At 40.0% G+C, this 27,359-nt stretch overlaps 1 protein-coding gene across 1 annotated transcript in view; it reads right to left on the reverse strand.

Annotated features, from left to right (window-relative positions):
• Positions 1–1,595: 1,595 nt before the first annotated feature.
• The window catches only part of LOC117807432 (phospholipid-transporting ATPase ABCA1-like), a 255,352-nt gene continuing 229,588 nt past the window's right edge, over positions 1,596–27,359 (reverse strand). Inside the window, 2 exon segments of the mRNA XM_034676741.1 lie at positions 1,596–3,160; positions 12,568–12,811. Of these exon segments, the coding sequence (XP_034532632.1) occupies positions 3,035–3,160; positions 12,568–12,811 (370 nt within the window). The 3' untranslated portion in view covers positions 1,596–3,034.

The following is a 27,359-nucleotide window of genomic DNA, read 5'->3' on the forward strand; positions in this document are numbered from 1 at the left end:
AAACTGAGCATAGCATTAGTTCAGGCCTACAGTACTGCTCTACAGTTGATCTCAGCTTATAACATCTACGCATCAAACTGACAAATTCCCTGCAAACTGACTTGCACTCCACCTCCATCCCAGCTCCTCCTACTCTGCTGTGTCTGATTTTACTATGTCATGTGAATTATCACTGATGCCCGCTCTGTAAGATCTATCTACGATAAGGTGGATGAGCTAACCCAGCACCAGAGGGAATACTGGCAGAGTAGCATCATCCTAACAGAGTTAACACCGGCCACATTGGAAGGATTTCACCTGCTGTGGGCGGACAGGATACAGGAGAGCAAGACTGAATACACTGGTGAAGAAGTCCAGCTCAGTCCTGGACCCTGTGGAGGTGGTGGCTGACAGGAGAATTATGGCCAACCTGTCGTATTTGATGGACATTTTTTTTTCTATATATCTTCTTGTTGGAATTCTTGTACTGTACACCTTCTTGTTTGCTGCTGTAACTCTGTGAATTGCCCTGTTGCGGGATGAATAAAGGAATATCTCATCTTATCCCGGGGGTCTTTGTTGCTGCTGCTCTCCCTGCCTTCGCTTTTCCAATACACACATCAAAGAGGGGGGAGGTGTGCTCTCCCCATCTCAGGCTTTGCCCTTCCACGTATATGTCGCAGGGCGGGGAGCTCCCAGAACAGAGCCATATCGCCAAATATAACTTAATGCAGGCAAATAATTAATTCTTTAGACAGGAGTCGTCCTGACTGAAATGTTAGTTTTGTTGGCATTCTTAATTAGCAAAACACATGAAGGATTTTTAAATGTTTTTTTTTTTCTATCTTAGTTTTTTGAATTTTTCAGTGCACAAAACTTTAGATTGACCAAATTGATATCATGCGACAGCTTTTGTTGGTATGACAATAAAAAAACCTTGAATCCTTGAACCTTGAATCCTTGAAGAGGACACAAAATAAATGCAAAATGCAGTGTTTTAGGGCTGGTTGAGTGAAAAGAAAATGTCATCAGACTTTAAAAGTTTTAGAAAAGCATAGAAAGCATAATTAAAAGCATATTAAACCCAAATATGAAGAATAACAATGTTATCAGTGCTTGTTGATGAAGTATTGCAAGATTTCTCATTATGGTGGGAAACAAGTGAACATTTAACTGAAATGCATTCAGTATCAAGATGCTACTTGCAGGTATGTTCATGAACAACGTGGTTTTTTTTATGTTTATAGAAGCTGTTATTTTGCAGAACTAAAGTATGTCACATTACGGCAGAAAATGAAGAACAAACAGTGTGGCAGAATTAGAAGCTGTATGTTTAAATCTTTTTGAACAAGTATTAAAGCAAAGAAGCCAAATGTTTTGAAATTTGAATGAAGTAACAGTCAAATATAAAATGTTCTTTTCAACACTAGGACTACCCTCCTCTACCGAACAATGCTGTGCTCCTGCATTTAGCTTCTCCTGTCTTCAACATTGATCATGAACAGATTAGGATGCTGACTTGTTGTCCGGGCCATTTAGCTTTAGTATTTTAGCATTAGACTACTCATGGTATTAGTTATGCATAGGTGCTTTGTTCAACCAAGTCACTGAACAAATGAACAGACAGGAGTTTTCATTTATTACTGCAAAATCGTTGGCAGAACAAACTTTTAGAAATGCTACTAAAACTTAATTATTACGTTAAGTTCAATGTATGTAAATGGAAAGCTTGACAGACCTCGAAAAAGACACTAAATGAGGCTTACTGTAGCAAACAGTCAACTTCAGTTAAATGATCTACATTCTTGCAAAACAAAACAAAGACAACACAGTGACATTCTACATCATATATACCACACAGGTTCATTATGGCTGATAGCAAAATTGTTTTCAAGCTATCATTGTGTGTTTAAAAGGCACATTGTGAGAAAATGTATTCTCTTTAACTGTACGTTTTTTGTGTATGTGATGGAGTGCTTCATTCATGTGTCATAGGTCAACACACTAGTATCAATATAAGAAAGTGCTATTACACAAATATGATTGTATTCATTCTAAAAGAAAAAGTGATGAACTAAATAGATGAATGCCTCAAGACAATAAAATAGTAATAAATAGAACTACGTTGATTTTTCTTCATTAATAATTCTGATGTGTGTCTGCTGATGTTCATAATAACTGAATCTAACACAGTTGGAAGTAAGATCAGGTTGTTGAACACATGGGATGTGTTGCTTTCTTTGTAGACACAAGTTGTTTCAGTAGTTGCTTATTGATAATCTCTCAGTATCTATAAATGTACACATATACCTATAGTGCTAAGTGTATACTTGTATAGTTTTACAGTGTGAAATATTATTATTATTACAAGGAGTAAACAATTCTAAAAATATAAAATCAGTCTGAAGATGTTGTGCAATGTAAAAAGGCTTTCCATGACCAACCGGTCCTGTCACTCTCCTGAGATATATTTTGGTGCGATATAATCTGAACAAATCAGACTGGATTTTCTGTTGTGAAAGCTTCACAAAATCATCTTCTTATGAAGTCTTTTAATCTATAATTTAGTCTTTTAAGTTGATTTTTCTGAGTGAAATGGAAAAAATCTGCCAGCGCAGTGAGAATTTTTCTGGGGTTTTTCACATGCAGATTGATTTATACCCGTTAAATTCTTGAAGCTGGTTAAATTTTCATTTGGTGTGGTGACCCCTTTATTCTGTCTCGTATAAAAACATTCAGTCGAAGAAAATATTTCAAAGAGGCTTTAGAGGAGAGATGAAATACTCCAAGCTGTGTTCAGCCTTTTTAGGATTTGATTCAAACAACTCTATACGCTAGCTGGTTTTAAGATGCACTGTGTTTTAATATATTGATATAAAGAGTTAAAAGCTTAAGAGTGAGATGTAAGGCATGATGTGGTGATCAAAACTAAAACATAACTTTGTTTGGTTTAAAATCCATCAGTCAGTCATTTCAGCCCTTTACAGATTTGTTTAAAGTACAGCATATTGCTGGCCCAGTCCAAGTGCATTATGTGGGGCTTTTCTCGTGGGTGTTAAACCGTCGCTTCTTGGATGGTCTTCACAGACTTCAGTGGCAGCTCGTCTGAAATGTCGACTGGGTTGTCGTAGGCCTCAGAGTCGTTCTCCCCATGCTGGTGTCTTGCAAAATTCACAAAGACCTGAAAAACAATGAGGAATGAAGGTACTTAAAGGAAAGATAAAAAGCGTATAATGCACACAACACTGAAGTGCCTGTGGACATTTCTCTCTCCATCACATTTATGCTCTCCCTCACCCCTCTGCCTCTAAAACAAACAGAAATAGTGGTACAGACAACGGGGTGCATGAGAATGAGTTGCCAGACAAGGGCTATGAAGCATCAAGAAGGTGTCTAGGCTCACACAGTGAATGTCAGTTTGACATCTTTGACCAGCTGAGAAAGAGAATAAAACAATCATTCTTCTCTCTGTGATGCCCATTTAATGTCAGAAGGAATCAATCCTATGGTGTTCATAAAAAGCTGTGTGTATTTCATTGAGCTGTAAACATCCTTGTCGTCCAGGCTTTTTTATTCTCTTAGCATTAGCTGTCTGTTGCAGTTAAGCTACACAAAGATTTTTATACCACAGAAAAAAAGCAGCAAAGAGGATCACATAAAGTGATAAGAGCATTGCTATTTCATTAAAGGATTTTCAGTCGCTGTGTGAACATAAAAGGGATGTGAAATTACTAGATTGTATTTAAAACTTCAATGGGGAATAAAAAAAAAGAAATAAAATATCCTCCAGACCAATTCCATCAAAAACTACTCAGACTTCCCATGAATTAAATCCTTCCCTAAAGCTATGCACCGGCAAATAAATAAGATGGGGAGGACAGTAAATACATACATGGACAGATCATAAATGAGCAGAAACAAACAAGTGTCCTTTTGGGCTTTTGTACCTGAGAGGCTCATAATAAAGATAGGGCTGTAAAGATCCATCCTGTCCCCCTTTGATGCTTCTGTTTTTAATTAGAAGGTTTATATAATCAGCAGCCTTATAATTTAGTGTTAACATCTGTGAACTCAATTTTCTGAACAAAAGGTGTTTTCATGACTATGAAACATATAAAATCCAAAGTACAGCCTATGTAAATATGTAAAGGAAGTAAATCTGTAATAGGTTACTTAATTAAAGTACAAAAGGCAGATTTTCTTAACAAAAGAAAAGATCAGGGCTGGCTGTTCTCACCCCATTAGCCTAGCTTAAGCAAGCATCAGTTTGTGCTAAGCTAGGCCAACTGCATCTTGCCAATAGCTCCATATTTATATGAACCTGGGCAAACTTTTTCTTTTTACTATTTCTAGGCATTATGATAAGCTAGGCTAACTAGCTGTTAGGATTCCTGCTTCTACTCTTTATGTCAAGCTAGGCTGACTGTCGCTTGACTCTAGCTTCATATTTGATGTCATGGCAAAGGCTGATACCAGTTACTTGTATTTTTATACAAAGCTAGGCTAACTGCCTCCTGCCACTAGCAACAAGTCTATCCAAAGAAGGACAAGCATTTTACTTCCTTGCTCTCAGTTTTTATGTTAAGCTGAGGTAGTTACTTCCAGCTATATCCCTGCTTCCAGTCTTTATGCTCGGCTAAGCTAACTGCTCTCCACCTCTTTTTCATACTTAAAAGAACCAAGACAGGCTGATGTTACCCCTGCTTCAAATCCTCAAGCTAGGGTAGGCTTACTGCCTCCTGGTTCCACTTAAATACTTTGCAGAATCAGGAAAAGCTGTTAATATTCCTGCTACTAGTCAAAGCTAGGTGTCTCCTACCCTCCTACCTGTCACTCCAAACGTATTCAAACCATGACAAGCTTTAATATCCTTGCCACTGGGTTTGGTTTATGCTAGGCCTCTCTGCTTCAGGTTCTTCTGCTAAGCTACTGTAACTACCCCCGGCCTCAAGCTCAAATTTTGCAGAGCCAAGGCTACCCGTTAATATCTCTGCATCTGGCCTACCCTAGGCTTAGCCTCTAGCTCCATACTTTACAAGGGGACATAGTTTGACCGTGCAAGAGCGCAGATAGGCACATTATGATTAAATTGTAAGTATGCAATTTTAACACTTACACACTTCTTGAGTTTTACCGTTTTAAATACTGATCACCAGGCATAAATTCCTGCACACAACATGTATTATTTATTATCCATTTGTCATTGAGTTCCTTTAATAAACCTTTAACAGTACTACAGCTTACATTTTCTTCATCCGGGGTAAGTTACTGAGCATAAATATATGTGTCTTTGGTAATCCTGCCTCAGCAACACTTGAGTCCAGTGTAAATACAGCTTACTGTTTTTTTTTTAATGTAGACTGGCCGGACTACTACATCTGTTTGGAGTGCCTTGCCCATAGGCAGCTTTACAGAAGACGTGAGCTGTTTCAAACTCTGCTATTTCCATACTGTAATAAGGTTTAACTGAGGAGTCAAACTGTTTTAAGTTGGGATTTCATGGAATCTAGTTGTTATGCTTCCAGTAAGTAACTGTAATTCTACACAAGCAGATTATAGTCCTTTGTTCATTTTAAGGGAAAAAAGGATTTCTCACTTTGTGTACTGCCTTTTCAAGCATAATGAACAACTGCTATTCAAGCACAAACCACTATATGTTCAAGAATCCCTTTATTTAAATTCAGGACATACCTACTGTATACATAGAGCTTCTGACCTCAGAGCTCAGGGCGCTGGGTGTATAAGAAGCAAACAGAGGTCTAACTTGGACCAGAGAGCCAAGATAGTTCTGCAGAACACCCAAGGCTACAGCTTCAGCGTGTATGATGTCAGACCATCAGCAGTGTGTTTCAAGGTCACAGTAGTCAAGGCATCTTTCAGAGCAGAGTGAGTAAGAGGATAAGAATGACAGTATCAACAAATACACCCTCTGCCCATCTCTCTCAGCCTCTGACCCTGCCACAGGCTGATATTGGCTTGATGTGCTGAGGCATGCAGAGAATTTCATATTCACAGTCAAGGATGTGCACTTTTGCAAAAGACTGCCATTCTAGTCTTTTTATTCGACTTTACATAAGGACCCTAGAATGATTTGAAAAACGTATTCAGTGGGCTTAGTTAACAGCATTTCTGACTGAGATGACCATGGTGATACATCCCGTGCATTGTGATGTGCCTTTCCCTCGATAACACACCCTTTCTGTATTTAGCCAGCCATCCACTCATGACATGAACGTCATGCACCAGTGCTGTTGAGTGGCATTTTCTTAATAACAGACAGATACAGGCATTAATCACATTACAGAGGGTACATTTGGGTGTTTATTTGATGCCCGTTGAGGCAGAACAGAGGAGGGGAAAGAAATGAATGACCCAATTAACCTCTCCTGTGTGCTAAAGGCATGCTTACTGAATGTGAAATGGTATTTTTTTTTCTTTCTTCTTCGTAACATGTTGTCCACATATCCATGACGCTTCACTGAGTTTGAACGTTCTTCAGGTGTGGCACATTTGGTTTCAGTCTGCTAGTCAAAGAGTGGTCAAAACAACTGGACTTTTACCATTAAGTTGCAATTACATGGCTTCAGCACAAGCCCTAGAACCATCACCAACCAGTTACTGGGAATGAAAGCGAATATAACATGCATATTAAACTTGAAATATTGGAATTTTTTCGGTTATTTGGTTGCAGTTCATGAAGCTGTTGATACAACATTCAAACATTATGAAGGCAAACAGCTGCCATTTCGAACGCCATTGCTGCAATATCATTCATTTGGAGTCATGTCTCTTGAAACCAGGGAAATGTGAGTTCAATATTCACTTGCTCTTGTTAGGGATTCTTTTTGGTCTCTGCAAAGTTTGGATGTTTTACTATAAGAAAAACAAACAATCAGATGAAAGATGCTAAAATGCTTCTTAGCATTGAGCCAAGAGGAGCTGCAGTGATTTAGGTGCCATTCATCTTCCCTTGCCTTTCAAAATTAAAAGGAGTAATTTAACATTTCATTAATGTACAACTAAAGAACCAGTGTAGCTTTAAATATTGTTTTAAGTAATCTTACAAATCAAACTCATGTTTTTTCTTCATCTAGGTTTAAACTATTTGATATATTATTGATTGTGTGCAACTGATACATGCTGTTAATTGAACCCCTGCTGAATACTGCAATGAACTAATGTTTCCATGATGTATTGGAGGCCTACAGCCAATGCAAAAATGCTGCTGCTCATCTTTAGCATGCACACACAAGCCAGAACATGATACTCCAATCCTGGCCTCCCTGTTCATTTTTAAGATTCATTTTGAAATGTTATTGTGTGTTGTAATATCTCTTTATGGGTGAGCACTTCAATACCTCTCAAACCATTTGTATGTCTACACCCCCCCCCCCCCCCCCCCCCCCCCCCCCCCCCCCCAAGGGCTTTGAGGTCCGCTGTTCAGCTGCTTGTGGTCCCAAGACCTGACTGCAAATCAGGGTGACTGACTTTCCAGCTGTGGCCCTCATATTGAGGAATGAGCTACACAACACGTTAAAATGTCTAAACCTACTTTTAACATTTGCACTTTTATTCATAAGCTTTTAACTGAACATGAGAGGTACGTGGCTTCTCTCATTCTGTCTTTCATTTTCTGATTTATTTTGTTTTTATGTTTTTTACAGTATTGTAATGTTTCCTTTATATTCTACTTTATGTCCCCACTTTTAATGCTGTTATCTTAATTTACACCACAGCACTTTGCTTAACTTTGCTGTTGTTTAAAATGTGCTGTATAAACAAAGAGGATTTGATTTGATTTCTAATAGTTGTGCCTGATGCACTCCCCTTGTAATAAAATGTTTTTACAATTCATCAAAGCACTTTAACGTTGGCTTTTAAGCAGCATTAAGAAGGATATTTATAAGTTATTAATTATTGATAGGTTTACATTTCATTTTACCTTGGATGCATTATTCAGGCATCTAAGTGATGCACAAATAATGTTGCGACTAATTTAATCAGAAGCAGTGCTTTTATATAGAAAGAGAATTAACTGTAAATTGTCTACACAATAGTCAGAGTGTGTTGAAGCATTCAACATCTGTCTGCTCTTTAGCTAGAAAAACTTATGATAAATTAGTATTTAATACAGTAACAGAAACAGTGTTTGTGTTACTTCTTTATTATTTGTTAAACTCTTTAAACAGATTCTAGATCAGGGTGTATAACCAGTGCTACAGGTCCGTGATCGCAGTAATCTGAGAGTGTGTTGGTTTCTATTAGTAGTAAAGTTGTAGTTTGAGCAGTACTGGCCAATCATGTTTCAGTAGGCTTTTGTGTATGAAGGACAATAGTCTGAGTTCAGGCAAAAGCAGGCTGAGTACAATCCACTGTATTGTCATCTCGGCCTTCACTGGTCCCAATCTCATGTTAATTAATTTGTTTCCATGAACAGATATCTGTATGTAAGTGCAGCTAACGATCTAATCTCATTCACTGTAGTCCGGATCAGAGTGTAAAAAGCTCTCACCACAGGGGTTCTGACAAGCAAAGAATTAATGACATTTAGTAAGTCCTACAGAAATGCATATTGTAGCATCCATCCGGACGCTGTAGGGATGACGAGCCGATTCGTGAACACGTTGATCTTTACTAACCGGTCACTGTCGGCCGTGAGCACGCCAACCAACAAAGCAACAATCAAAGTTTGAATAAATGAAAAACTTCTCACGCCTGTCTCTCCTGCTCGCACACTCTCTCACACCTCCTCTCCTTCCTGCTGACTTCACTAACTGTCAACACTGTAGGAATTAAGAACATCTAAACTGAACATGTTTAACAAACAGTAGAGCTGCTACAGTATTATATGTGTTATAACTTTTCTCCTGATAACGTGTCACTGGTACAACTGGATAATGCTAGCATGACAGTTGTGAGTACTAACAGCAGCCATGTTTGTTTGTGGTTTTAACTTTCACTATGATAATGTTTGGGTGTTTTCATCTTGTGGGTTTTTCACAAATGATGTGCTGAGTGCCGGTTTTGAATTAGTCACCATCATATGGCCGCAAATCAGCGGCCCTCGTGCATGTGAGCGGGGGCATCGTTTTGGAGGAGCTCAGAGGGGAGAGGGTGAGGGGTTAGACCATAGGGTTAGACAGAGTCCTGAGGAAATGCTGGATTCAAATTCATGCTAGTTTTCCGTGACTACCAACCCCAGCTTTAAGGCCTTTAATTGCAAGTTAATCTTTGCAAAATCAATTTCATGGTTTCATAACATTAAAGCAAGTCATAGAAAAGCCTCTGTGTCATTTAATACCTACTGCTGAACTGGGACTAACCAGAAACAGGTCAACAGGGAGGTCATCTGGGGGGTGTAATAAACCAATCTTAACTTAACAGCTAGCTACACATGTTCTCAAAGGCATATCACTGCTACTTTAATTGTGTTGTTTCTTAAGAAGTATTTTTTTTTACAAAATGTTCCTTTAATATACTGTAACATTAAATTCAAATTCTAGAAAACTACATTTAAGGTTAAGACATTCTTTAAAAGTGACGATTAAGACTACTTTGGATATGAAACTAAAAAGGTCACCTGCTTCAGTGGTTCAGTAGTGACTGTTACACGTCTGCACACAAAGGATGAAATACTTTACATTGTACCACCTGCCCCTCAAAGACAGTTCAGAAGTCACATTCTCCTTTCAAATGCTCCATCTGCTCTGCACTGTATCGGCCATCAGCATTAACACCCAGAGCTCAAGGCTCTGTGGATCAATATTAATTGTAGTGCAAGGCTGGTGTTATACGAAAGGTCAAGGCTCTTCTCTATAAATCACAGGCTGAAAGGTGACAGTCTGGGTCTCCGCAGGTTCTCCAGTCCTCTGCTCTGCGTTTTAATGCAATGACCTCCCGGACCAGGTATGATTTATTTACTGCCTCTGATCTGGTAAATATTGACCAGAGCAGAATGTGGGGCAAGTTGATGAAGAAGTTAAAGGACAAATTACACTATTTTAGAGGGAACATAGAAGATCCGTCGGGGAGAATCAGAGTACTGCTAAAAATTCTTGAAACAAAACCAAATGTGACAGTTACCCACAGGTAGTTAAAGCATTTAGCTCTTCATGAATTCCTCTCCTGTCATAGTTATGGGGCAATTCCCCTTAAAAGGTCATGTTTTATTCAACTAATGCTGAACAAGATGGTTTCATCTTGAATTAGGACTTATCCACAAGGGATCATGTTGATAATGAAATGCTTCACATCCCTGTAGTCTTCCTGAAGTCATATCATTTGATTGAAATACAACAGCGGCACACAGACGGCTCACTCTGTCTCATATCTGTCTGGGTTTTTTTTTTTGTATTCGGAGAGGCTGTTTTTCACCCCATGGTGGAGTGGACCGATGACCTTTCTGCACCACTCAGAGGTCTTCCCCACCTCCCACCTGCTCATCTGCCGCTGAGCTAATGGCAGGCTTGCAAGACCAGACACACTCGCACTCACCCCAGAGTGCCTGATTGCATCAGGTCCTCGGGGCCATTTAGAAAACACAAGGTGAAGTAACATGCAGGGCTCAGTTTATCTGGCCAATCAGGGGGTCTAGCCAGTGCCTTTGGGCTTGAATAAAAAAGGATCCGACTGGGAGGGCTTTATGCTTTTATACATCTAAATAAAAGTCTCCTTCCAGATCCTTGATTGATATCGGTACCTGGAGACTATCTCTCTTGACTACACAAACTCAGTGTAGTCCTCATTTCTCATTCTGACAGCCTTAATAGGAGAAGACAATGTGAAGGCAATGATAGATCTTTAAATCTTATCCTACACTGAGCAGACCTGCACTGACTTAGAGCACTTTGGATGCTAAATTCATTGACTGATGAGCCAAGGATCTGTTAAAGGGAGCTGGCACTCTGCAGAATTACACTGAGACAGCAGAACACGGCCCTGGACACCCTGCAGTCTGCCTTTATTCTGTCCATGTCAGAGGAGAAATTTACAGACAAGTTGTGTCTCTGTTGCTGCTGTACAAGCTGAAATTTGAAGTGTTTTCTATCAAGAATTATTACAGAAATCATAAAACAACACTATCAATCTGAAGTTTAAAAACACGACTTTCTTTTAAAGGTATCTGGATAAAGGAAAATGTGCAATCACCAAGGCTACGCATTCAACAAACCTTTAGAAATATTAACGTTTCAAAACATAAACTACACTTTGGAGTTTAATTTATTTACTTTTTTTTCTATTTAACGAATTTTTTGCAGACTAAATAAAAGAATAATAACAACATGCAATTCAAACAACTCAGTGAAAGACGAGCTTGTGAATATGTTTGCCGAGCATACTACTACTAATTCTGAGTGCAGAATGATTAGTCTCAATGTGTTTCCAGCTTTATTTAAAAGGTGAAAATTAAAAAGGATGTAGTTGATTTATTTTAACCTTTAGCTTGACGATTGATACTTTGGAGTAGTGATGAAGAAAAGGTCATCGGTGCATAGTAATTAGCAAAAGGCCCATTTTAGTTTTTAGAAAATATCTTAAAGCTTGGTGTAACGTATGTCTGCAAAATTTAAGTCTTAATGAGAGGAAGACGGTTAAAAACAAGCGGGAGGTGAAATGAAACAGTCACATAAGGTGCATTTCGACCAAGAGTCCTGGGGTCTTTTAGCCCCCAGAACTACTTTACCCTGAACTAAAAGTTTCCTGTGCCCCCATTGTTGTCTGCGTTTCGTCCGCGGGCTGAAGTCCTGGATAGATTATGCAAATCAGGCCAGTGACATATGGAGAAAAAAAGTATTAAATAATATTTAGAAATCTTAATAAAAAACTAAACTAGTTTGCATTCCCAAGAACTCCCTCTGTATTTCAACAACTGTGTAAACTCCACAAACACCGTTACCTTCAACCAAAAGTCCCAGGACCTTTGAAAAGTACTACCCCCAAAGCAGGAGCTTTTCAGGGGGATGATTAGCTACCCCTGAACTAAATTTAGACCCTGGTTCCTCAGGTCGAAACGCACGTAGTTCAGGGGTAAAATCCCTAGAACCGGGGTAAAGTTCCTGCGGTTGAAAAACACCTATAATAACGTTGGTAAGTAGCCTTCATGGTATGGCAGCAACTTTGACTGAATAACATTAAATGTATCTTCAAATACACCACACATTTACATGCCTCACAGTTCTCTTTGTAATACTACTGATGATGTATGTTAAGGTTAATCATTAATCATTGTAAAAGTTGACTTACACAAAAATAAAGGGAAGCATGTCATCTATACTTCTGTTTTTTAATGCTTATACTATCTTCTGTATGTGATGTAGTGCAGCAAAAGTCGGTACTTCTGTATCATCTTCAGGTTTTCAATAAAAGATTGTTGAGAATTGAGGATGCCGTTTTAACTTTGCTTTTTTTGCAGCAGTAAATATGTCACATTTTGTCCTCATGCAATTTTCTCAAGCACAATCCCAGTACAAAACTGAATGAATGAATTCTTGTTTTCACACTATTAAATAAAATGAAGCAACTTGTGTTCCAAATAATCAAAAACCCAAAAGGCTCATGTGAAAAAGTCTTCATTTTCATTAGTCTCACCTGATCCAGAGTGGTCTGGGACACAGAGTAGTCTTCCACGTCCAGTTGTTCCCGGTGATTGGTGAACTGGCTGAAGATGTTGGCCAAAGCGCCCTCTGCGTATGGGAACTGATACTGCAGTGTGTTGTGATGCTTCTCCTTCAGGAGGCTGCCCGGGAAGGTCTGCAGGACAAAGTCCTCGACCAGCTTGAGCTGAGGAGGAGAGCCTCCGACCCTCACGATCACGGTGTAGCCGTCACCAAATCTAGATTAGAACATTAGATTAGAAAATCTTTATTGTCCCCAAGGGGCAATTTGGTTTTGCAACAGCAGTCACATTATAACAAACACAAGTTCACACATTAATTTATTAAATACATATCCATACAACTCCTGGGGATGACATCATCTTTCCTGCACATTAGACCAAAGGTACCACAATCCGATGTAGAATGGCAAGGTCCTACAGTTTGTTTAAAACCCAACAGCTGAGGGCAAAAATTATCTTAGATATCGGTTAGATCTGGCCCTCTTAGTATATGTGAACCTCCTCCCTGTTGGCAAGAGTCTAAACTCTGAATAAAGGGGGTGGTGAGGGTCTTCAAGGATGGCCTTTGCCTTCTGAGTGGCTCTCACTTGATAAAGATGGCCAAGATCATTAAGATTAGTGCCAAAGATCTTTCGGCAGACTCTGATAATATAACCCAACCTGTTCTTCTTAGAAGTGCTGAGGTTACCAAACCAAGAGGTCATTGTAAAAGTTAAAATAGACTCAATAAAAGATGAATACAATATTTGCAAAAGTGATCTGTCAACATTAAAACACCTCAACTTCCTCAAGAAAAAGAGTCTCTGATTGGCCTTTTTTGCAAATGGCGTCAGTGTTAGCATTAAAAGTCAGTTTGTCATCAAGAATGTTGCCTAAGTATTTATACTGATTCACTGTCTCCACAGCAAATCCATTGATGACAGTTGGTGCCTTGACTGGTTGGTTCTGACGAGAATCAATCAGCATTTCCTTGGTTTTTGAGACATTTAGATGGAGTCATCACACAATTTAATAAAACTTTCTAGTTTTTAACTTTCTAAAACAAGAAGGCACAATGAAGACATCAGTACAAAGAAAGAGTTACAAAAAAGATGACAGTCCTCTCAATAATAAGCTCTTCTTTCCTCCTGTGGTCACAGCATGGTGTCATGTCAAACTGGAGTTTATGGTCTAGTTACAAAAATACTTAAACAAGAAACATGAAGAAGACATGAAAATATGTCATTATAAAGCTTTATCTTAAATCTGCTGATGAATTAAAATATTTTGATCCAAACAAAACTAAAAATAGTAGCTAAATTTGAAAAAAAACCTTGAAAATAGAAAATGTAATGATTTTTTTGCCTTTCTTTTTGCCAGATGACTCCTAAGTTTAGGGTTAGTGAAAAACTAGTTTTCAAAAGCATCAGTAGCAGTAGGTTAATTCATAATGTCACAGGAAACACAGACACATGCTCTTATAGGTAGGCCAGCTAAATTAAGCCACATTAAATCACTTTGAGGGACAGTGGGGTTGTGAGTCTTTGGCACCTATATTTGGGGGTCGCAGGCTGAAAAGTTTGGGAACCCCTGGTCTACACAATCCCCAGAGGCAGGCAAGAGGTGAGGTATTGGACTTTTATACCACAGAGACTCTGTGCTATAAAATATAAACAATGTCACACAGAAACACGGGGTGATGATGATCTTTATTGAGTGATTAATACATTGATGGATGTTTGGATTTCAACAAGTAGGTGGAGGAGGACAGAGGGATATACTGCACTTTGGTTTGCACACTATGGGTGTGGTGGCTTATTATTTAATACGCATAACATTCTAGACATTAGAGTGCACTTCATTTAATATATAATTGTAGCCTTTGTTGTTTGTAACTTTGATTTCATTTAAGGGTGAAATTGAATGGATTGATTAAATAGAGCATTACTGCTGAATCTGTATTTCTTATGTGAAGTTTTGAGCTCTGTGCTTACATTGCCTGGTTTCATTAAGCATGTAATTTAAAAAAATATATATTTTGTCCTTTTTTTGACTGAACTAAAATTCAGAACCTTTCAAAGTAAAAGGAGCAAAAAGGAAAAGTTTGTTATTTGAGTAGAATCCAGTCATCTTTTGTGCAGATGTATCGATCATTTTGAACTGAGGAAGTTGCACACTGGCAAGTTAACCTGACAGTGAGATAGATAAAAGGGCACTGTACTAGAAGAAAGAGACAAAGCAAGAAGCAAAGGAGATGAAAAAATATAATTGGTCTCATATTTCCCATCACGTCGAGCTTCCTGTATGCACTGAGCTGGAGGCGCAGGTGAGTCACAAGCAGCTGCCAGAAAAAGCAGCTTGACATCAGGAGAGCAACAAAGTTTCTAGCTTATGGATAAACTTTCAACCCTTTCAGGAAATAGTAGGTTTCACACAATCTTCTGCATCAAATGCAAAAGAAAGCATCAATTTGAGTCGAATGAAAAAGCCAAGGGAGATGAGACAGAAATTGCTTTTTATGTAGGGGGAGATAATGGTTAAGAAGTATTGTCATGGATGAAAACAACAAAGGCACAGATTCAAAGAGAAGGCAGTCTGTTTTTGATCAGTAATGTAAAAGTTATTTAAGCGTAATCACATCTTAGCTTTGAGTAAAAAAAAATAAAACCTGTAAGGTTGGGTTCAATATTTTTTGGAAGCGTAGCTTAATATAAGTTATGCTGGCAGAGTGGATACATCAGTCTGATGAGTTTGATCCACAGTATTTATCTATATGTCTGTTTGTTGGGGATGGGTTGTGAGTGTGTGTGTGAGTGTGTCCGGGAGTGTGTGTGAGTGTGCATGCGTGTGTGCGTGCGTGCGTGCGTGAGTGCAACTAAAAAGAGCTACCTGTCTCAGAGGGCTGCCAACCAATGATCCCCTGCAAAAATATAAGAGGTGCACAGAGTCAATCCTTTAGAGTAACTTTTGGTTTCCCCTCAAATTAAGTAAGAATCTTTCACTATAGATTGTGGCTCAAAAATAGACAAAAATACAGGTAATAAAGGGATTGACATTGCATATTTTTAGAAAGAGGTGGTCATGTAACCTGATGCAGTTAAAGTTTTTTTATAAACAATTAAATAATATCAGTATTTTAGTATCAACATATGATTGATTAGGCTTATAAGGACAAAGTTTGTTTGCTCATTAGAGGAACTTTCAGTTTTGTCATGATTCTGGAGCCCCATGTTGAGTAAAGCCCCGTTTCCACCAAGCGGTTCAGTTTGGTTCGTCTCGGTACGGCACGCATTTTGTGGCGTTTCCATTGACTAAAACCTGGACAGGTCCCCAAATTACCGAGCCGTACTGTCCCACTTTTTGGTACCATTCTGTTGGGGTACCAGACATACGGATCCAACCCCAGAAGGTGGAGATAGAAACACTGCAGTCCGTCGAAAGAATTGTCACTTCCTGTGTGACAGCGGTAATGAAGAACAACACATAACCCCGCCATGTTTGAATCTCCAGTGGACATCAGGAATATAACCTTTTTTTGTTTGGAAAATGGCGTCAAGACACACCGTTCCATGGTCGACCACGGAGGTGCAGACTTTCCTCACATTTTTCTTCTTTGTTGCATTCATTAGAGGAGTACACTGTGTTGCGCTGCCATGACTTCAAGCTATTATGTAGCTGACACGGCTATGGGCACCCGGCTTACACACCACCAACCAAGTAGAGCACGGTTGGCTGTGGAAACACAAACAGGCGTTACCAATCCGACCCGTACCAAACTGTACTGATCCATACCAGACCGCTTGGTGGAAATGAGCCAAAAGTGTGACCTCCTATTCTTTTACTGATTTGAAACATGTAAAAGTTGTGTTTTGTATCAAAAAATCTCATCCTGTTTAATTTTGACTCTCAAATGACACTAAATCACTTCGGCTGACACCTAGCCAGTGGTTTCAGACTCTGAAAATAACCATACTGAAATGATCAATCCTTACACTGATGATCTGCTTTGCTTTTGTAGGCCATGCAGAGACATCGATATTAATCAAGTCTGTTTAATAACCAACTAAAAATTCCTTGTGTGTTAAAGAAAGACAATTCTAATTGGCCAAATCTGAATCTGAAACCCAAAAATTCGGGCTCTTTTATTTTCAAAGTGTATGTTGCCATCTGAGTTTAATTGTCCACCAGCATTTCATCAGGCTCAGACTGTGTGTACGAAAACAGTTCATGTCGCAGTTAAAAGAGATGAAATGCAATATGCTGTAATGTAATCCAGACAGACAGACAGACAGACAGACAGACAGACATACAGACAGACAGACAGACAGACAGACAGACAGACAGACAGACAGACAGACAGACAGACAGACAGACAGACAGACGTCATGGCTCCACACAAACTCCACTTTGCCTCCCAAGTTGCTGATTGGACTGTAAACAAAGGCATCTCACACACAAAAAGTAGTCTCGGCTGGAAGTCCTTCAACACTAAACACTGGCTACCCAAACCTTGGAAAGTCAGCCACTGCTGCCAGAGACTATGCCTTTGTCAGACAAAAGTTCCTGAGTTAAAGCTAATGAGAAAAGTTTCACTGGGAGCAACAACCGAAGTAGAATTATCACCAAATTCTGCAGTTCCCCCCTCAGTTCTACAGAGTCCTTTAGCTTCAGCACCAAAAATACCTATTTCATATTTTATGGTTCAGTCCCAAAGCCCTCAACAACTTAGTTTTGAGCAGCAGGCAGATGAAAAAAGACCAAACGAACATAAGCTACCTGTGGACAGAGGAAGTTGGCTTCAAGCTAGTGAACAGATTTTATCATTTAGTGGTGAAAGAGCCAGATACGTTCCCCAGAAGATGGTGGACACCAAACAGAGCCAATTGTAGAGAAAACTGGATCTACAACTGTGACAGGGCTGGATTGAAAATTGCATGTTTTTGTTAATATGCGCAGTGACAGCAAATTAATGAGATTTAAATTGTTTTTATCTTCATCTGTACCTCTTGAAAGGCAAAACAAACCCCAAATCCTTGCTTTTTAAGTGTTCTGAACATCACTTCATTGAAGGATTTGAACAGCCAGGTTTTTGAAATGTAAAAATCTCTCTTCGTGAATTTTGACAACATGAACAATATCCTGGATAAGTTATATTGTCACAGATGAAAATGGGCCATAGCTAAGCTCTTAAGCTAATTAGCATTCTGCAACTTTCTGGTCGTGTGCAACGTCTGGTGAGCACCAAATAAGAATGTGCCTTGTTATTTTGTCGTTAGCACTCTTATGACCCATTGTTTTCTGCCTAATTAATTCCCTAATGTTGGATTCACTCGTTGAAACGTCCATTGTGGGCTGGTACGGAGCTACATGCAACAACAGTCAGAGGCTCCCTCAGTGGCAATTAGAGATATGGTGAATAAACTGCAGGCATACACTATCCCCAAGGGAGCGAGAGAGAGGAAGTGAGGCTCAGCGTTGGTGAAGTAAAGAAGCACTGAATGGACTCCATGTGTAGAGGAGTCCCTTTAGGAACAACATAACTGCTCTAGTCGAACAGCTGCAGAATAATGTTATTTTGCATAAACTGCATGAGGGACTGGTTATTTAAAACACAAAATGTATTTTCTTATGTTTTATCTAGACTTGAATGCTACTTTTGGACAACTATTGGCAGATTCTCACACTCCTTAGTTGGAATTTCTTACATTATGAATCAAAAACATCTACATGACCTTGCGTTTGAACCAAGCACCCGTTACAACAATATTATCATGAACTTTGACCTTTTTCTCTGGCCAAACATTCCAAAATTGGCAGAGAAGTGTTGGAAAATATCATTGGTGTATATAGTTGGGATCTTTAACTAAGATTTAATATATTTTAGCACTGTGGTCTGGCACATAAGAGGATTGTTTAAAGCAGAAATATCATTGTACAAACCAGCACACTTCTAATCTAGTAATGAAAAAAAAAACATCTCAAAATGACAGACAAGGATGCTCAAAATCTGCAGCAATAATGGGAATATCTCCCATTTTATGATGCAATACAGCGAGCTCCATGCTATCCTTCTGCGTCAAAACCTACTGTAAAGGGAGGATCTGAGGATGCAGCCTGCACTCTGATCTCCTCAGGGGGTGCACACCACAGGCAATCAAAAGCATCCCCCATGAAATGCTGAGACATATTATGTAGTACACACCACGCTGATCGTACAACTACGAGAACGCAGGATATATCAGCATGGAAGTGCTTAATTAAGCAGCTGCCCTTTAGACGGCCCTTCAACTGTTTCAAATTATACTCCACACTGACCTGAGTCCTGCTCAACCTGGCTGTGAAATGCTGTGTCTTTCGTGAGGAGTTTATTGAGTACATAAGACTTCATTAGCTGAAAGAGCAAAGGAAAAGCAGGTTCATGGTTATGATCAGGAGAAAGGTAAATGGACTGTCCTAGCATAGCGCTTATCTAATCTTCTGACAACTCAAAGCCGGTTCATACTGTGTATGAAGATTGGCTCCAAAACAGCCCTTCAGAACAGATGCGTTACTTCATGGATACTATGTCCATTATTTATACAGTCTATTGTGTAGGCATAGTGACGTTAGCCAACAATGGCTGCCATCATGACACCATTAGAAATGCTGACTCAACCTAACTTTTGGTCAATGTAGATGGAGACAAAGGCTGTTTTCGAAACGGCTTGCCGCATACTTCCTACTAATGTAGTAGGCAGTAGGTACTGCCTACTACATACTGCATTTGAATTTAGTCTGTAGTATGACTGTTCTGTTCGGTCTGTGTTGCAGTACGCTGGGCCAGACATCACTAGATTTCTGGTTTGGGAAAGTGGAAGTAAGAAACGGCCAAGCTGATAGAAAAACTGCTTCTTTAGCATCACTTATGATTTAAAAAGTTAGGAAGTGGTTTATATGTAATTCAATAACCCTCACTGCACCTAAAAACTGAGTTCCCCGTCAAAAAAGGAAGAGAAAAGAAAAAGCGTAACGAGTGCTGTATATTGTGGGAAACAGTACGCAAGGCAGGCTGGTCCGCTGCATACTGTGAAATTTTCCCAAATCAGTAGACATCTGGGAAGTTTTGGCATACTGCAGATTTTGCGCTTGTTCACATACTACTTACTACATACTGAATTTTGACCAAATCAGTACGCACTTGCTAGTATAGTAGGCGGTTTCGAAAACAGCCAAAGAAGTAGAGTTGAAATGGGCTGCCAGCAATCCAGCTCAAAGCACCCCCTTGTCAGTCACAAGTACGCCTTATTATGCAAAACTCATAACATGACATAAAATAAAAACATTACAAAGATTTCCACAGTGTGTATGAATAGAGAAATTGCCTACAGAGACCGTTTTGTACAAGACCGTAAACATTTTAACATGGGTGTTAAAGGTATCTCATTGTCTTTTGGAGCCTGCTTCATGTGGACATTCAAGGAATTACACTTTTTTTCACCTCAGCATTGGTTTCATCTCTCAAGACCAGAGGTGGACGCTTGTTAGACACATGCATACACTGATAACAGAGACTGTTACTTTCAGCGCCCGAATGCCCATCAGTACAAGTACCCACAGACTGCTGGCTGTGACACTGGGAGTAACTTGGGGTTCAGTGTCTTGCCCGAAGATTAAACTGGGATCAAACCTCCTTCCTTTGATCAAGAGACGACTGATTCTACCAGTGAGTCCCAAAAGCAAGGATTTTGGTATCATAACACACAAAAAGTTCTACTTAGAATACTTCAAACTCCTTTTAGGGTATAAAGTCTTTAGTTTTTATATTTGTTGATATGAATTTGATTAATTTATTCCAATGAAAAAAGGATTAAGTGACTGTTATTATCAAGGGTTTTTCATAGTAGGATTTGTGAATTTTTAATGGGTACTTGTGAATGTAATATGTCCAACTGCTTTCTCAGTATTAAGTGTTATAAATAAAACTGTGTGTTTCATACTTACAGAAACGTCTATTTTTCCAGTCCAAAAGACTAAAAAAGATACTTTTGTTCTCTCATTAACACATGGTGTCATTGAATGTTGGAGGGCTGACACGACATGCTACATATTGGCAGTCTTAGGCTTTGAGCATTGAGTACAAAGACTCATACCTGTACACGGTGTCCATCACTATCTGCATGTGCAGAACTAGCATCTGTGAGTTAAGCACCCCTCATAATAAAAGCACACCAAGCCTTAATCTCTTACTGCAGAGGGCCATGTTCATTTTTGATGATTTTATAAGATTGAACAGACTCCACAGTCTGTAATCAGACACCACCAGCACAATATCACTGCTCTCCCAAAGCATCAAGCTTAATTCATCATCCAATCAAGACTATGACCATAATCTCCTTGTGTTTATTATAGCTGCCGGCTCAAGAAATGCGCTTTATCCAAGCACTGCCAAGCTCAGCCAAGATGCAAAAACATTTTCTGCGGAAATCCAATAAGGCCAGGAAGCATTGTGGTGAAAGGGTTTGCAAAACGGTTCAGGGTACATGTGTGTTATGAAATGCTGCTTGTCAGTGACAGAAAAAGACGGCTTATCAATTAGCTTTTCATTCTGTCTCGCTGCATACCTAACTTTCTGTTTCCTTTCTTTCTGCAGCTACACAGGAGCTCCAGGCAGCACTTTGGGAAAATATCTTTCTTTCATATTCATCATTTTTTACTCTGCCTCTGTATTCACAACAAAACAAGATCTTTCATCTTTGATACACTGTCTTGGCTCCCCTCAAATACACTCTGACTGTGTAAGGAAAGGTTGTTTGGGTACGTTAGACGAGAGCCTGCTAAACACTGCATGTTCATCACAACAGGATGTCATCCTTAAAACAATTAACCAGCTTTTAACCGGTGACTGATGGTTTCAAAGCTAACGGAGAGATCTTTGCAATGCGGGGTTGAACACAGCCTAAGAGAAATAATGAATGGGTAATGTTTAAAGTCACAACTGCCCTGTATTGTCACAACTAATCCTCTCATAATATTTTACAAGGGAGATGATACGGCAGTTCAACACAGCATGGAGGAGACACTGTAAAGCCTGCGCTGCAGAACTCTCTTCTTCCTTTTCATTATTCCGCCTCGATCCTCTCTTCGGCCCTCATCTGCTGGAAAGTCGTTCTTCCATGTAATTTAAAACAAACAACAGCCAGACACAGATAAGGGCATGACAGGCAGAAAATAATTCTGCTGCCTTCCTTCATCTGGGGGAGTCTAGAAAGGTCACCCTCCACCACTGCTAAACCGTGTATTTGGGTCTGCAGTGGGGGAGGGCGGATGCAGGGCAAGAGGTCACACAGTGACTCGGGTGGTCTGATGCTTTGATCAGGTGGGAACTCGTCCAAAAAACATCTTTAGTACCTGGAGGGGGAGCTCTGGGCTGCACATGCAGTGTGAGGGCAGAGAGGGATGGGTGAATAGAGGCATTGATGATCTTTAACTAATCACAAAACAGCAGTTATTCATCTGAAGAGACATTCAACAGAGATGAAAGAATTTGAATATTACTGTATTTCATAAGAACCTAAATCCCTTTTTGCTAGAAATCTTCTTCCCTGTTGTTTTTCTGCACATTGATGCATTGCTTGCCGTGTTTTTGGAACACACTGACAATGGCAGCTCTGCGGCTTTCATTGAATATGAGCTCTAATAATTTTGGGTTCGATATAAACTCTTATTTCTTGGCTGCATCTGTTGCTATACATAATTTAGTCCCAAACATGATATTTGTTGTGAAAGTCTGTCACACATTATTTGAGAGCTTATAGTTCCTGTGAGGAGCTTTAAGATGCTAAATTAATACTTAAAGACTAAAATTCACAGTGGTGCCTCTTTCTGAGCTAAAAAAAGAAAAAAATATCATCAGTATAGAGACTGATGATTTCTACATAGCTATATTTAATGCCCAAAACTGCTGCTGCGGGGAAGGTGTAAGACAAAGAGGTTAGCACTGAGTAAACAAGGATTTAGTAGGGAGTTAACAGGAAGTTACTTCGGAATTACCAGAGAGTAAAATTGGTGTTACAAGGGAGTAATAATGGGGTTAACAGGGAGATACTTGCGAGTTAACAAGGACTTCACATCGGGTTACTAGTGAGTTACTAGGGAGTAAAAAGGAGTCATCGGGAGGTTAAAAATGTTTGTTAAGTAGTGACTAGAGGGTTGACAAAGAGCTAACAGGGAGTTGCTAGGAAGTTACCAGGATGATACTAAAGAGTTGTCAGGAAGAAAAGAGGGTGTTAAAAGGTAGGCACAGAGAAGATATTAGTAAATCAACAAGGAGTTTCTAGGGAATTGCCAGTGAGTGTACAAGGGGTTCATAGGGAGTTAGTAGAAAGTTAACAGATAGTCAACAGGGAGTTGCTAGGTAATAATTAAGGAGTTATCATGGTGTTTTCAGTCCCTAGAGTCAGAACGAAACATGGTGAAGCAGAGCTTAGTCATTATGCACCACATATCTGGAAAAAACTCCCTGAAAGCTGTAGGTCCGCTCCAACTCTCACCTCTTTTAAATCAAAGCTTAAAACTTTTTTATTTGCCACTGCCTTCCAATTTTAGCTTATTTTAACTTGCTTTAAATGCAAATTTTAAATTAACTTTTAATATATTTCTAATTACCCTTTTCTTTTCTGCTTTATTATATTTTGTCATTTTAATTGTGCTGTTTTATGCTTGTCTGAATGTTTACAATGCTTTTAATGTTTTAATGTAAAGCACATTGAGTTGCCCTTGTGTATGAAATGTGCTATACAAATGAAGTTGCCTTGCCTTGCTTTAACTAGAAAGTTAATGTGGTAACTAGGAAGTTAACAGGTTCTTACTCAGGAGTGAACAGCGAGTTACTCTGAAGCTTACAACTAATAGGTCGTTACTAGGGAGTTAACCAGGGCTTATTGGGGAGGGAACATAGACTCTGGAGTTACAAGGGAGAGCCTTGCGTTTTTGACAGAGTTAACTTGTTACAGGTTAAGTGGCAAAGTGAGCACTACACCCCTAAACTAACTCAGTCTCTCACAGGAATGAATTGCTTGTATTTTGACAGGTTATACCCACAGTAGTGGACAATATAAGGGATTTTAAAAGTCCTTAGGTTCACCTCTAACATTTAGTCTTATCTCAACTAATCATGAAAAACTAATTGTATATTCAGCTTAGGTTTTATTATCAGTGTTACCGCAATACTGTCTAGAGCATTGGTATTATGGCGAGCTACAGATGGGCAGGCCTTTCTGGTCACGTGACCAATTGGCCAATGAAACGGTAACGCTGTGGTCTTGATTAGCTCAGGCAGACATCTGTGAGGAGGCGAGAAGAAAAGAGACGCCATTGTTGAAGCCGTGAAAGACATTGTTGAGAAGTTCTCCCCTTTTCCCCATTGCGTTGAGTTGTGTCGTGTGTTATATATGTAACCTTGAAAATGAACTGTCATCTGAAACCCTGAGGGGTAACAAGAAGGAAGCAGTGAGCTAGTCCCAGAACAGTGCATGGTGTCCTGGAAAGAAGTCGCTACAGGTAAGGTCCGCCTTTTCCCTTTGCCTTTTGCTCGACAGCCACCTGATTCCTTCTTTTATTATTGCACGGGCAGCAACCACTTGGATGCCCTAGACCAAGCTCGTGCCAGGGTTGTGTTGCCATGAAATCAGTGATGTATTTTTTTGGTCATTACCACTTATCAGCATTATTTTTTTGACAAAAAATCACACTGAAGTGGAATCACTTTGTTGGCAGGGGTTTCCAAAATCAACACATAGCAAAAGTTGAAGGGAAAGATGTCAGCTGGTGGAATAACATATCCATAGTAACAGGTTTAATTTTTGATTCAAGTCACATTGGGACTGGAAAGTGTGCTTTAAATCTGTCAAAAACCTGGCCCCCGTTGTAAAGACAAGGTTAAGATATGACACGTGAGAGGCTGAAGTAACATGGACTGTTTTAAATCCTGGCCTTGAAAAGAAGCAGCTGAACAAATGAAATGAGATAAAAAGCAGTGGTCAGACCTTCAGTCACAATTATCATATTCAAATAAAACTGCTTTGTCTGTCTTGTGCTAGGTCTGTTTGAATAGCATTGACAGTTTGCTTCAATCTAAAGACACATTTACAAGGTGTTTGCATGCGATACTGTATTTGAAAAGTAATCTAGTGCGAAGGCCATCATCTGGCCTGTAAAAGTTATTACTGCAGATTTTCAAACATGAAGAGTTCAACCCAGACATAATAAAAACATTCTGAGCCCTGTAGCAATTTCTGCAGACCTTGAGGGATCAAATATAGATGCAGATGCTTGCCTTGGAAGTAAACTTTGATAACTAATGTCTGCATAGGAGCCACCATCCAAAACAAATTATGATGTGCACATACTATCAATGGTGAAGATGTTGTACACCTTTAAGTGCAGATGACTCTTACATACGTGTCCTACATATAAAGCTTGCCATCAGTGTGTCAGTGCTCTGCCAATCTTAATTACATCATTGTGCTGATGCATTGTAAACCGTAACAGTATTATTTTGCCATCCATCTCCGTTGGTGACATGCACTTAAAAGTCATAAAGTATTTTGTTAACAGTCCACCTGCAGAGCTGACGTGGACTGAGTGCGACACAGTTTATTGGACTTCTCCACATCAACTTCAGGGGATTGATCCAAACTTTTAGACACCACTCTTGTAAAAACTCTCCACCGCATTACCTTAATGCATTAAAGGCACTTTACCCCCTACTTTTATATCATGACGTGCTTTAAGCAAGGAGAAAATAAGAGCGCAGGCTGCTGTGTGTACTTACTGCGGGTGCTCTATGAAGAGGGAATATGAATGATATCAATCAGAGAAAATCCTGCATCGGCTAGTGGGTGTCCTTCCTAACTGACAAGATTATAGGGGAGCTTTGAAGCAGCTTTTATTGGTTCCTCCACTTCATTTGGGTTTACTTAACACCTGGGAGCTTTCATACCAGTGCACTGCTGTGCTAAAGCACTATTTACAGCCTTGTGCACTTTTTTTTAAAACTTATTTATTTCCTCTCTTCTCCTCTTCTCTTTCATATATTCCTGGAAGTGTGATTGATTCGATGGTCTCAGGATCAGGACAGATAGGGAGGATGTTTTTAATGGCCACAGAGGAAGATAATGAAGGGGCTTCTTAAAATGGCCGCCCCTGCTATTCAGAATCAGCCGTCTAAATCAAATCTTGAGCCCTTCTCTTTCATGCTGACCACCTCTTGGACAGTTTAAACGGGCTATTTTGGCTCATTTGGGGTTTGATTAATACACAGAGGCGGGGCTTTTAAAGCAGCAGAAGGGCATCTCGGTGATAAAGACAGGGTCATCACTGAACTAAAGGGGGCAGCACTAACAAGCAGTTGGATGGCTGCGTTTGAAGTGAGCAGCAGAAGGAGGAATAAATAAAGGTAATATGACGAGAGGGTTTCGGAGTGAGGAGAGGTGATTTGGGAGGGGGGTGAGGGCTGGGACTATGGGAAGGTGAGCAATAGGGGGTCAAAATGTGAGAGCTGCCCCTGCGGTGAGAATCTACACTCCTTTCAGGGGCTTGTGATGAGAAAAAGATGGAGAATATGGGCTGAGGGGGTGGGGGAGAAAGGACGCGACTCCTCCAGCTTTGCAGGTCAGGCGCTCACGCCGTGTGACAACGGCGTTCGCCACCTGCCTCTACCTCCATCCCTGCCCCCTCTACTTCATCCCCTGCTGTCTGATGGAACTCTTCCCATCTGCAAACCGGCAACAGCTTGTGCATTTGTGAAAATCAGCCCCTCAGTCACCACATTATGGACTCGGATGTGGAGGCGAGCACGAAATACGGCCTCTGCGATTCCACTGCAAAGCTGGATTGATGAGGCTCGACTTAAATGATGCTGGATCGCATGCTTAAAGCAGGGCTGGGGAGGGGGGGACAAACATGTGGCGGGATAGTGACGAGAAAAGAAAACAGAGAAGACAGTCCTTAATTGCCTTTTCAGTCATTAACAGGGTCCCACACCTCATGAAACATTAATTACACAGAGCTCTGCGGAGATAGGGACGCTTAATTAGAAATTATTCACTGCGTGGCGAGAACTGAGCGATAGCATTTCAGCCTCATGTAAATTGTCCGTGTGAGATCTAAAATAAGAAAAAAATAGTAAGTCGTTGGCGTGCTTATCTGGCTTCCTCTCACTTGACTGTCTTGTAAAGAGTGATTCTCTTTTCCCTGATAATGTGTTGAGTGAAGTAATACATGTGTTAACCCTCTCTTCTCCTCCCTCTGCCCTCTCTCCAACCGCTTTTACCTCTCCTATACCTCCTGTGTGCTTCATAAATTATTTACACCACCCTGCTCGTCCCCCCCTGCAGACAGGATTTAATTGACACAGAGGATCTGTCAATTACCCTAACATCTGCGAGGGACGGATTGCTACATCGCTCTCCCACTTTTGGCCCCTGTGCTTCACGACTCTCCTTTTGTTTTTACCCTGCTCCATCCGGGATGAGACAGTAGCCAATGACATGACATTAACGCTCTTGATGTGATATACCCTTGACACTGTTTCCCTCTCATTGCTGCTCCCTAATCCCCAGCACAACTTTAAAAATAGTCTGCTCCACCCCTCGTCCCCAAGTGTATTGATCTCTCTCTCCACCAAACGATTGCCACCACATATTCCTGTCGGCTGTGTGTGGCTCTCATGGGCTGGTGGAATGTCCTTCCTCTTTCAGGATCGCACAATAGAGGGGTAATAATGTCACCAGACTGTACCTAAGGT

Source organism: Notolabrus celidotus, chromosome 23, assembly GCF_009762535.1.
Source record: "Notolabrus celidotus isolate fNotCel1 chromosome 23, fNotCel1.pri, whole genome shotgun sequence".
Lineage (NCBI taxonomy): Eukaryota > Metazoa > Chordata > Actinopteri > Labriformes > Labridae > Notolabrus > Notolabrus celidotus.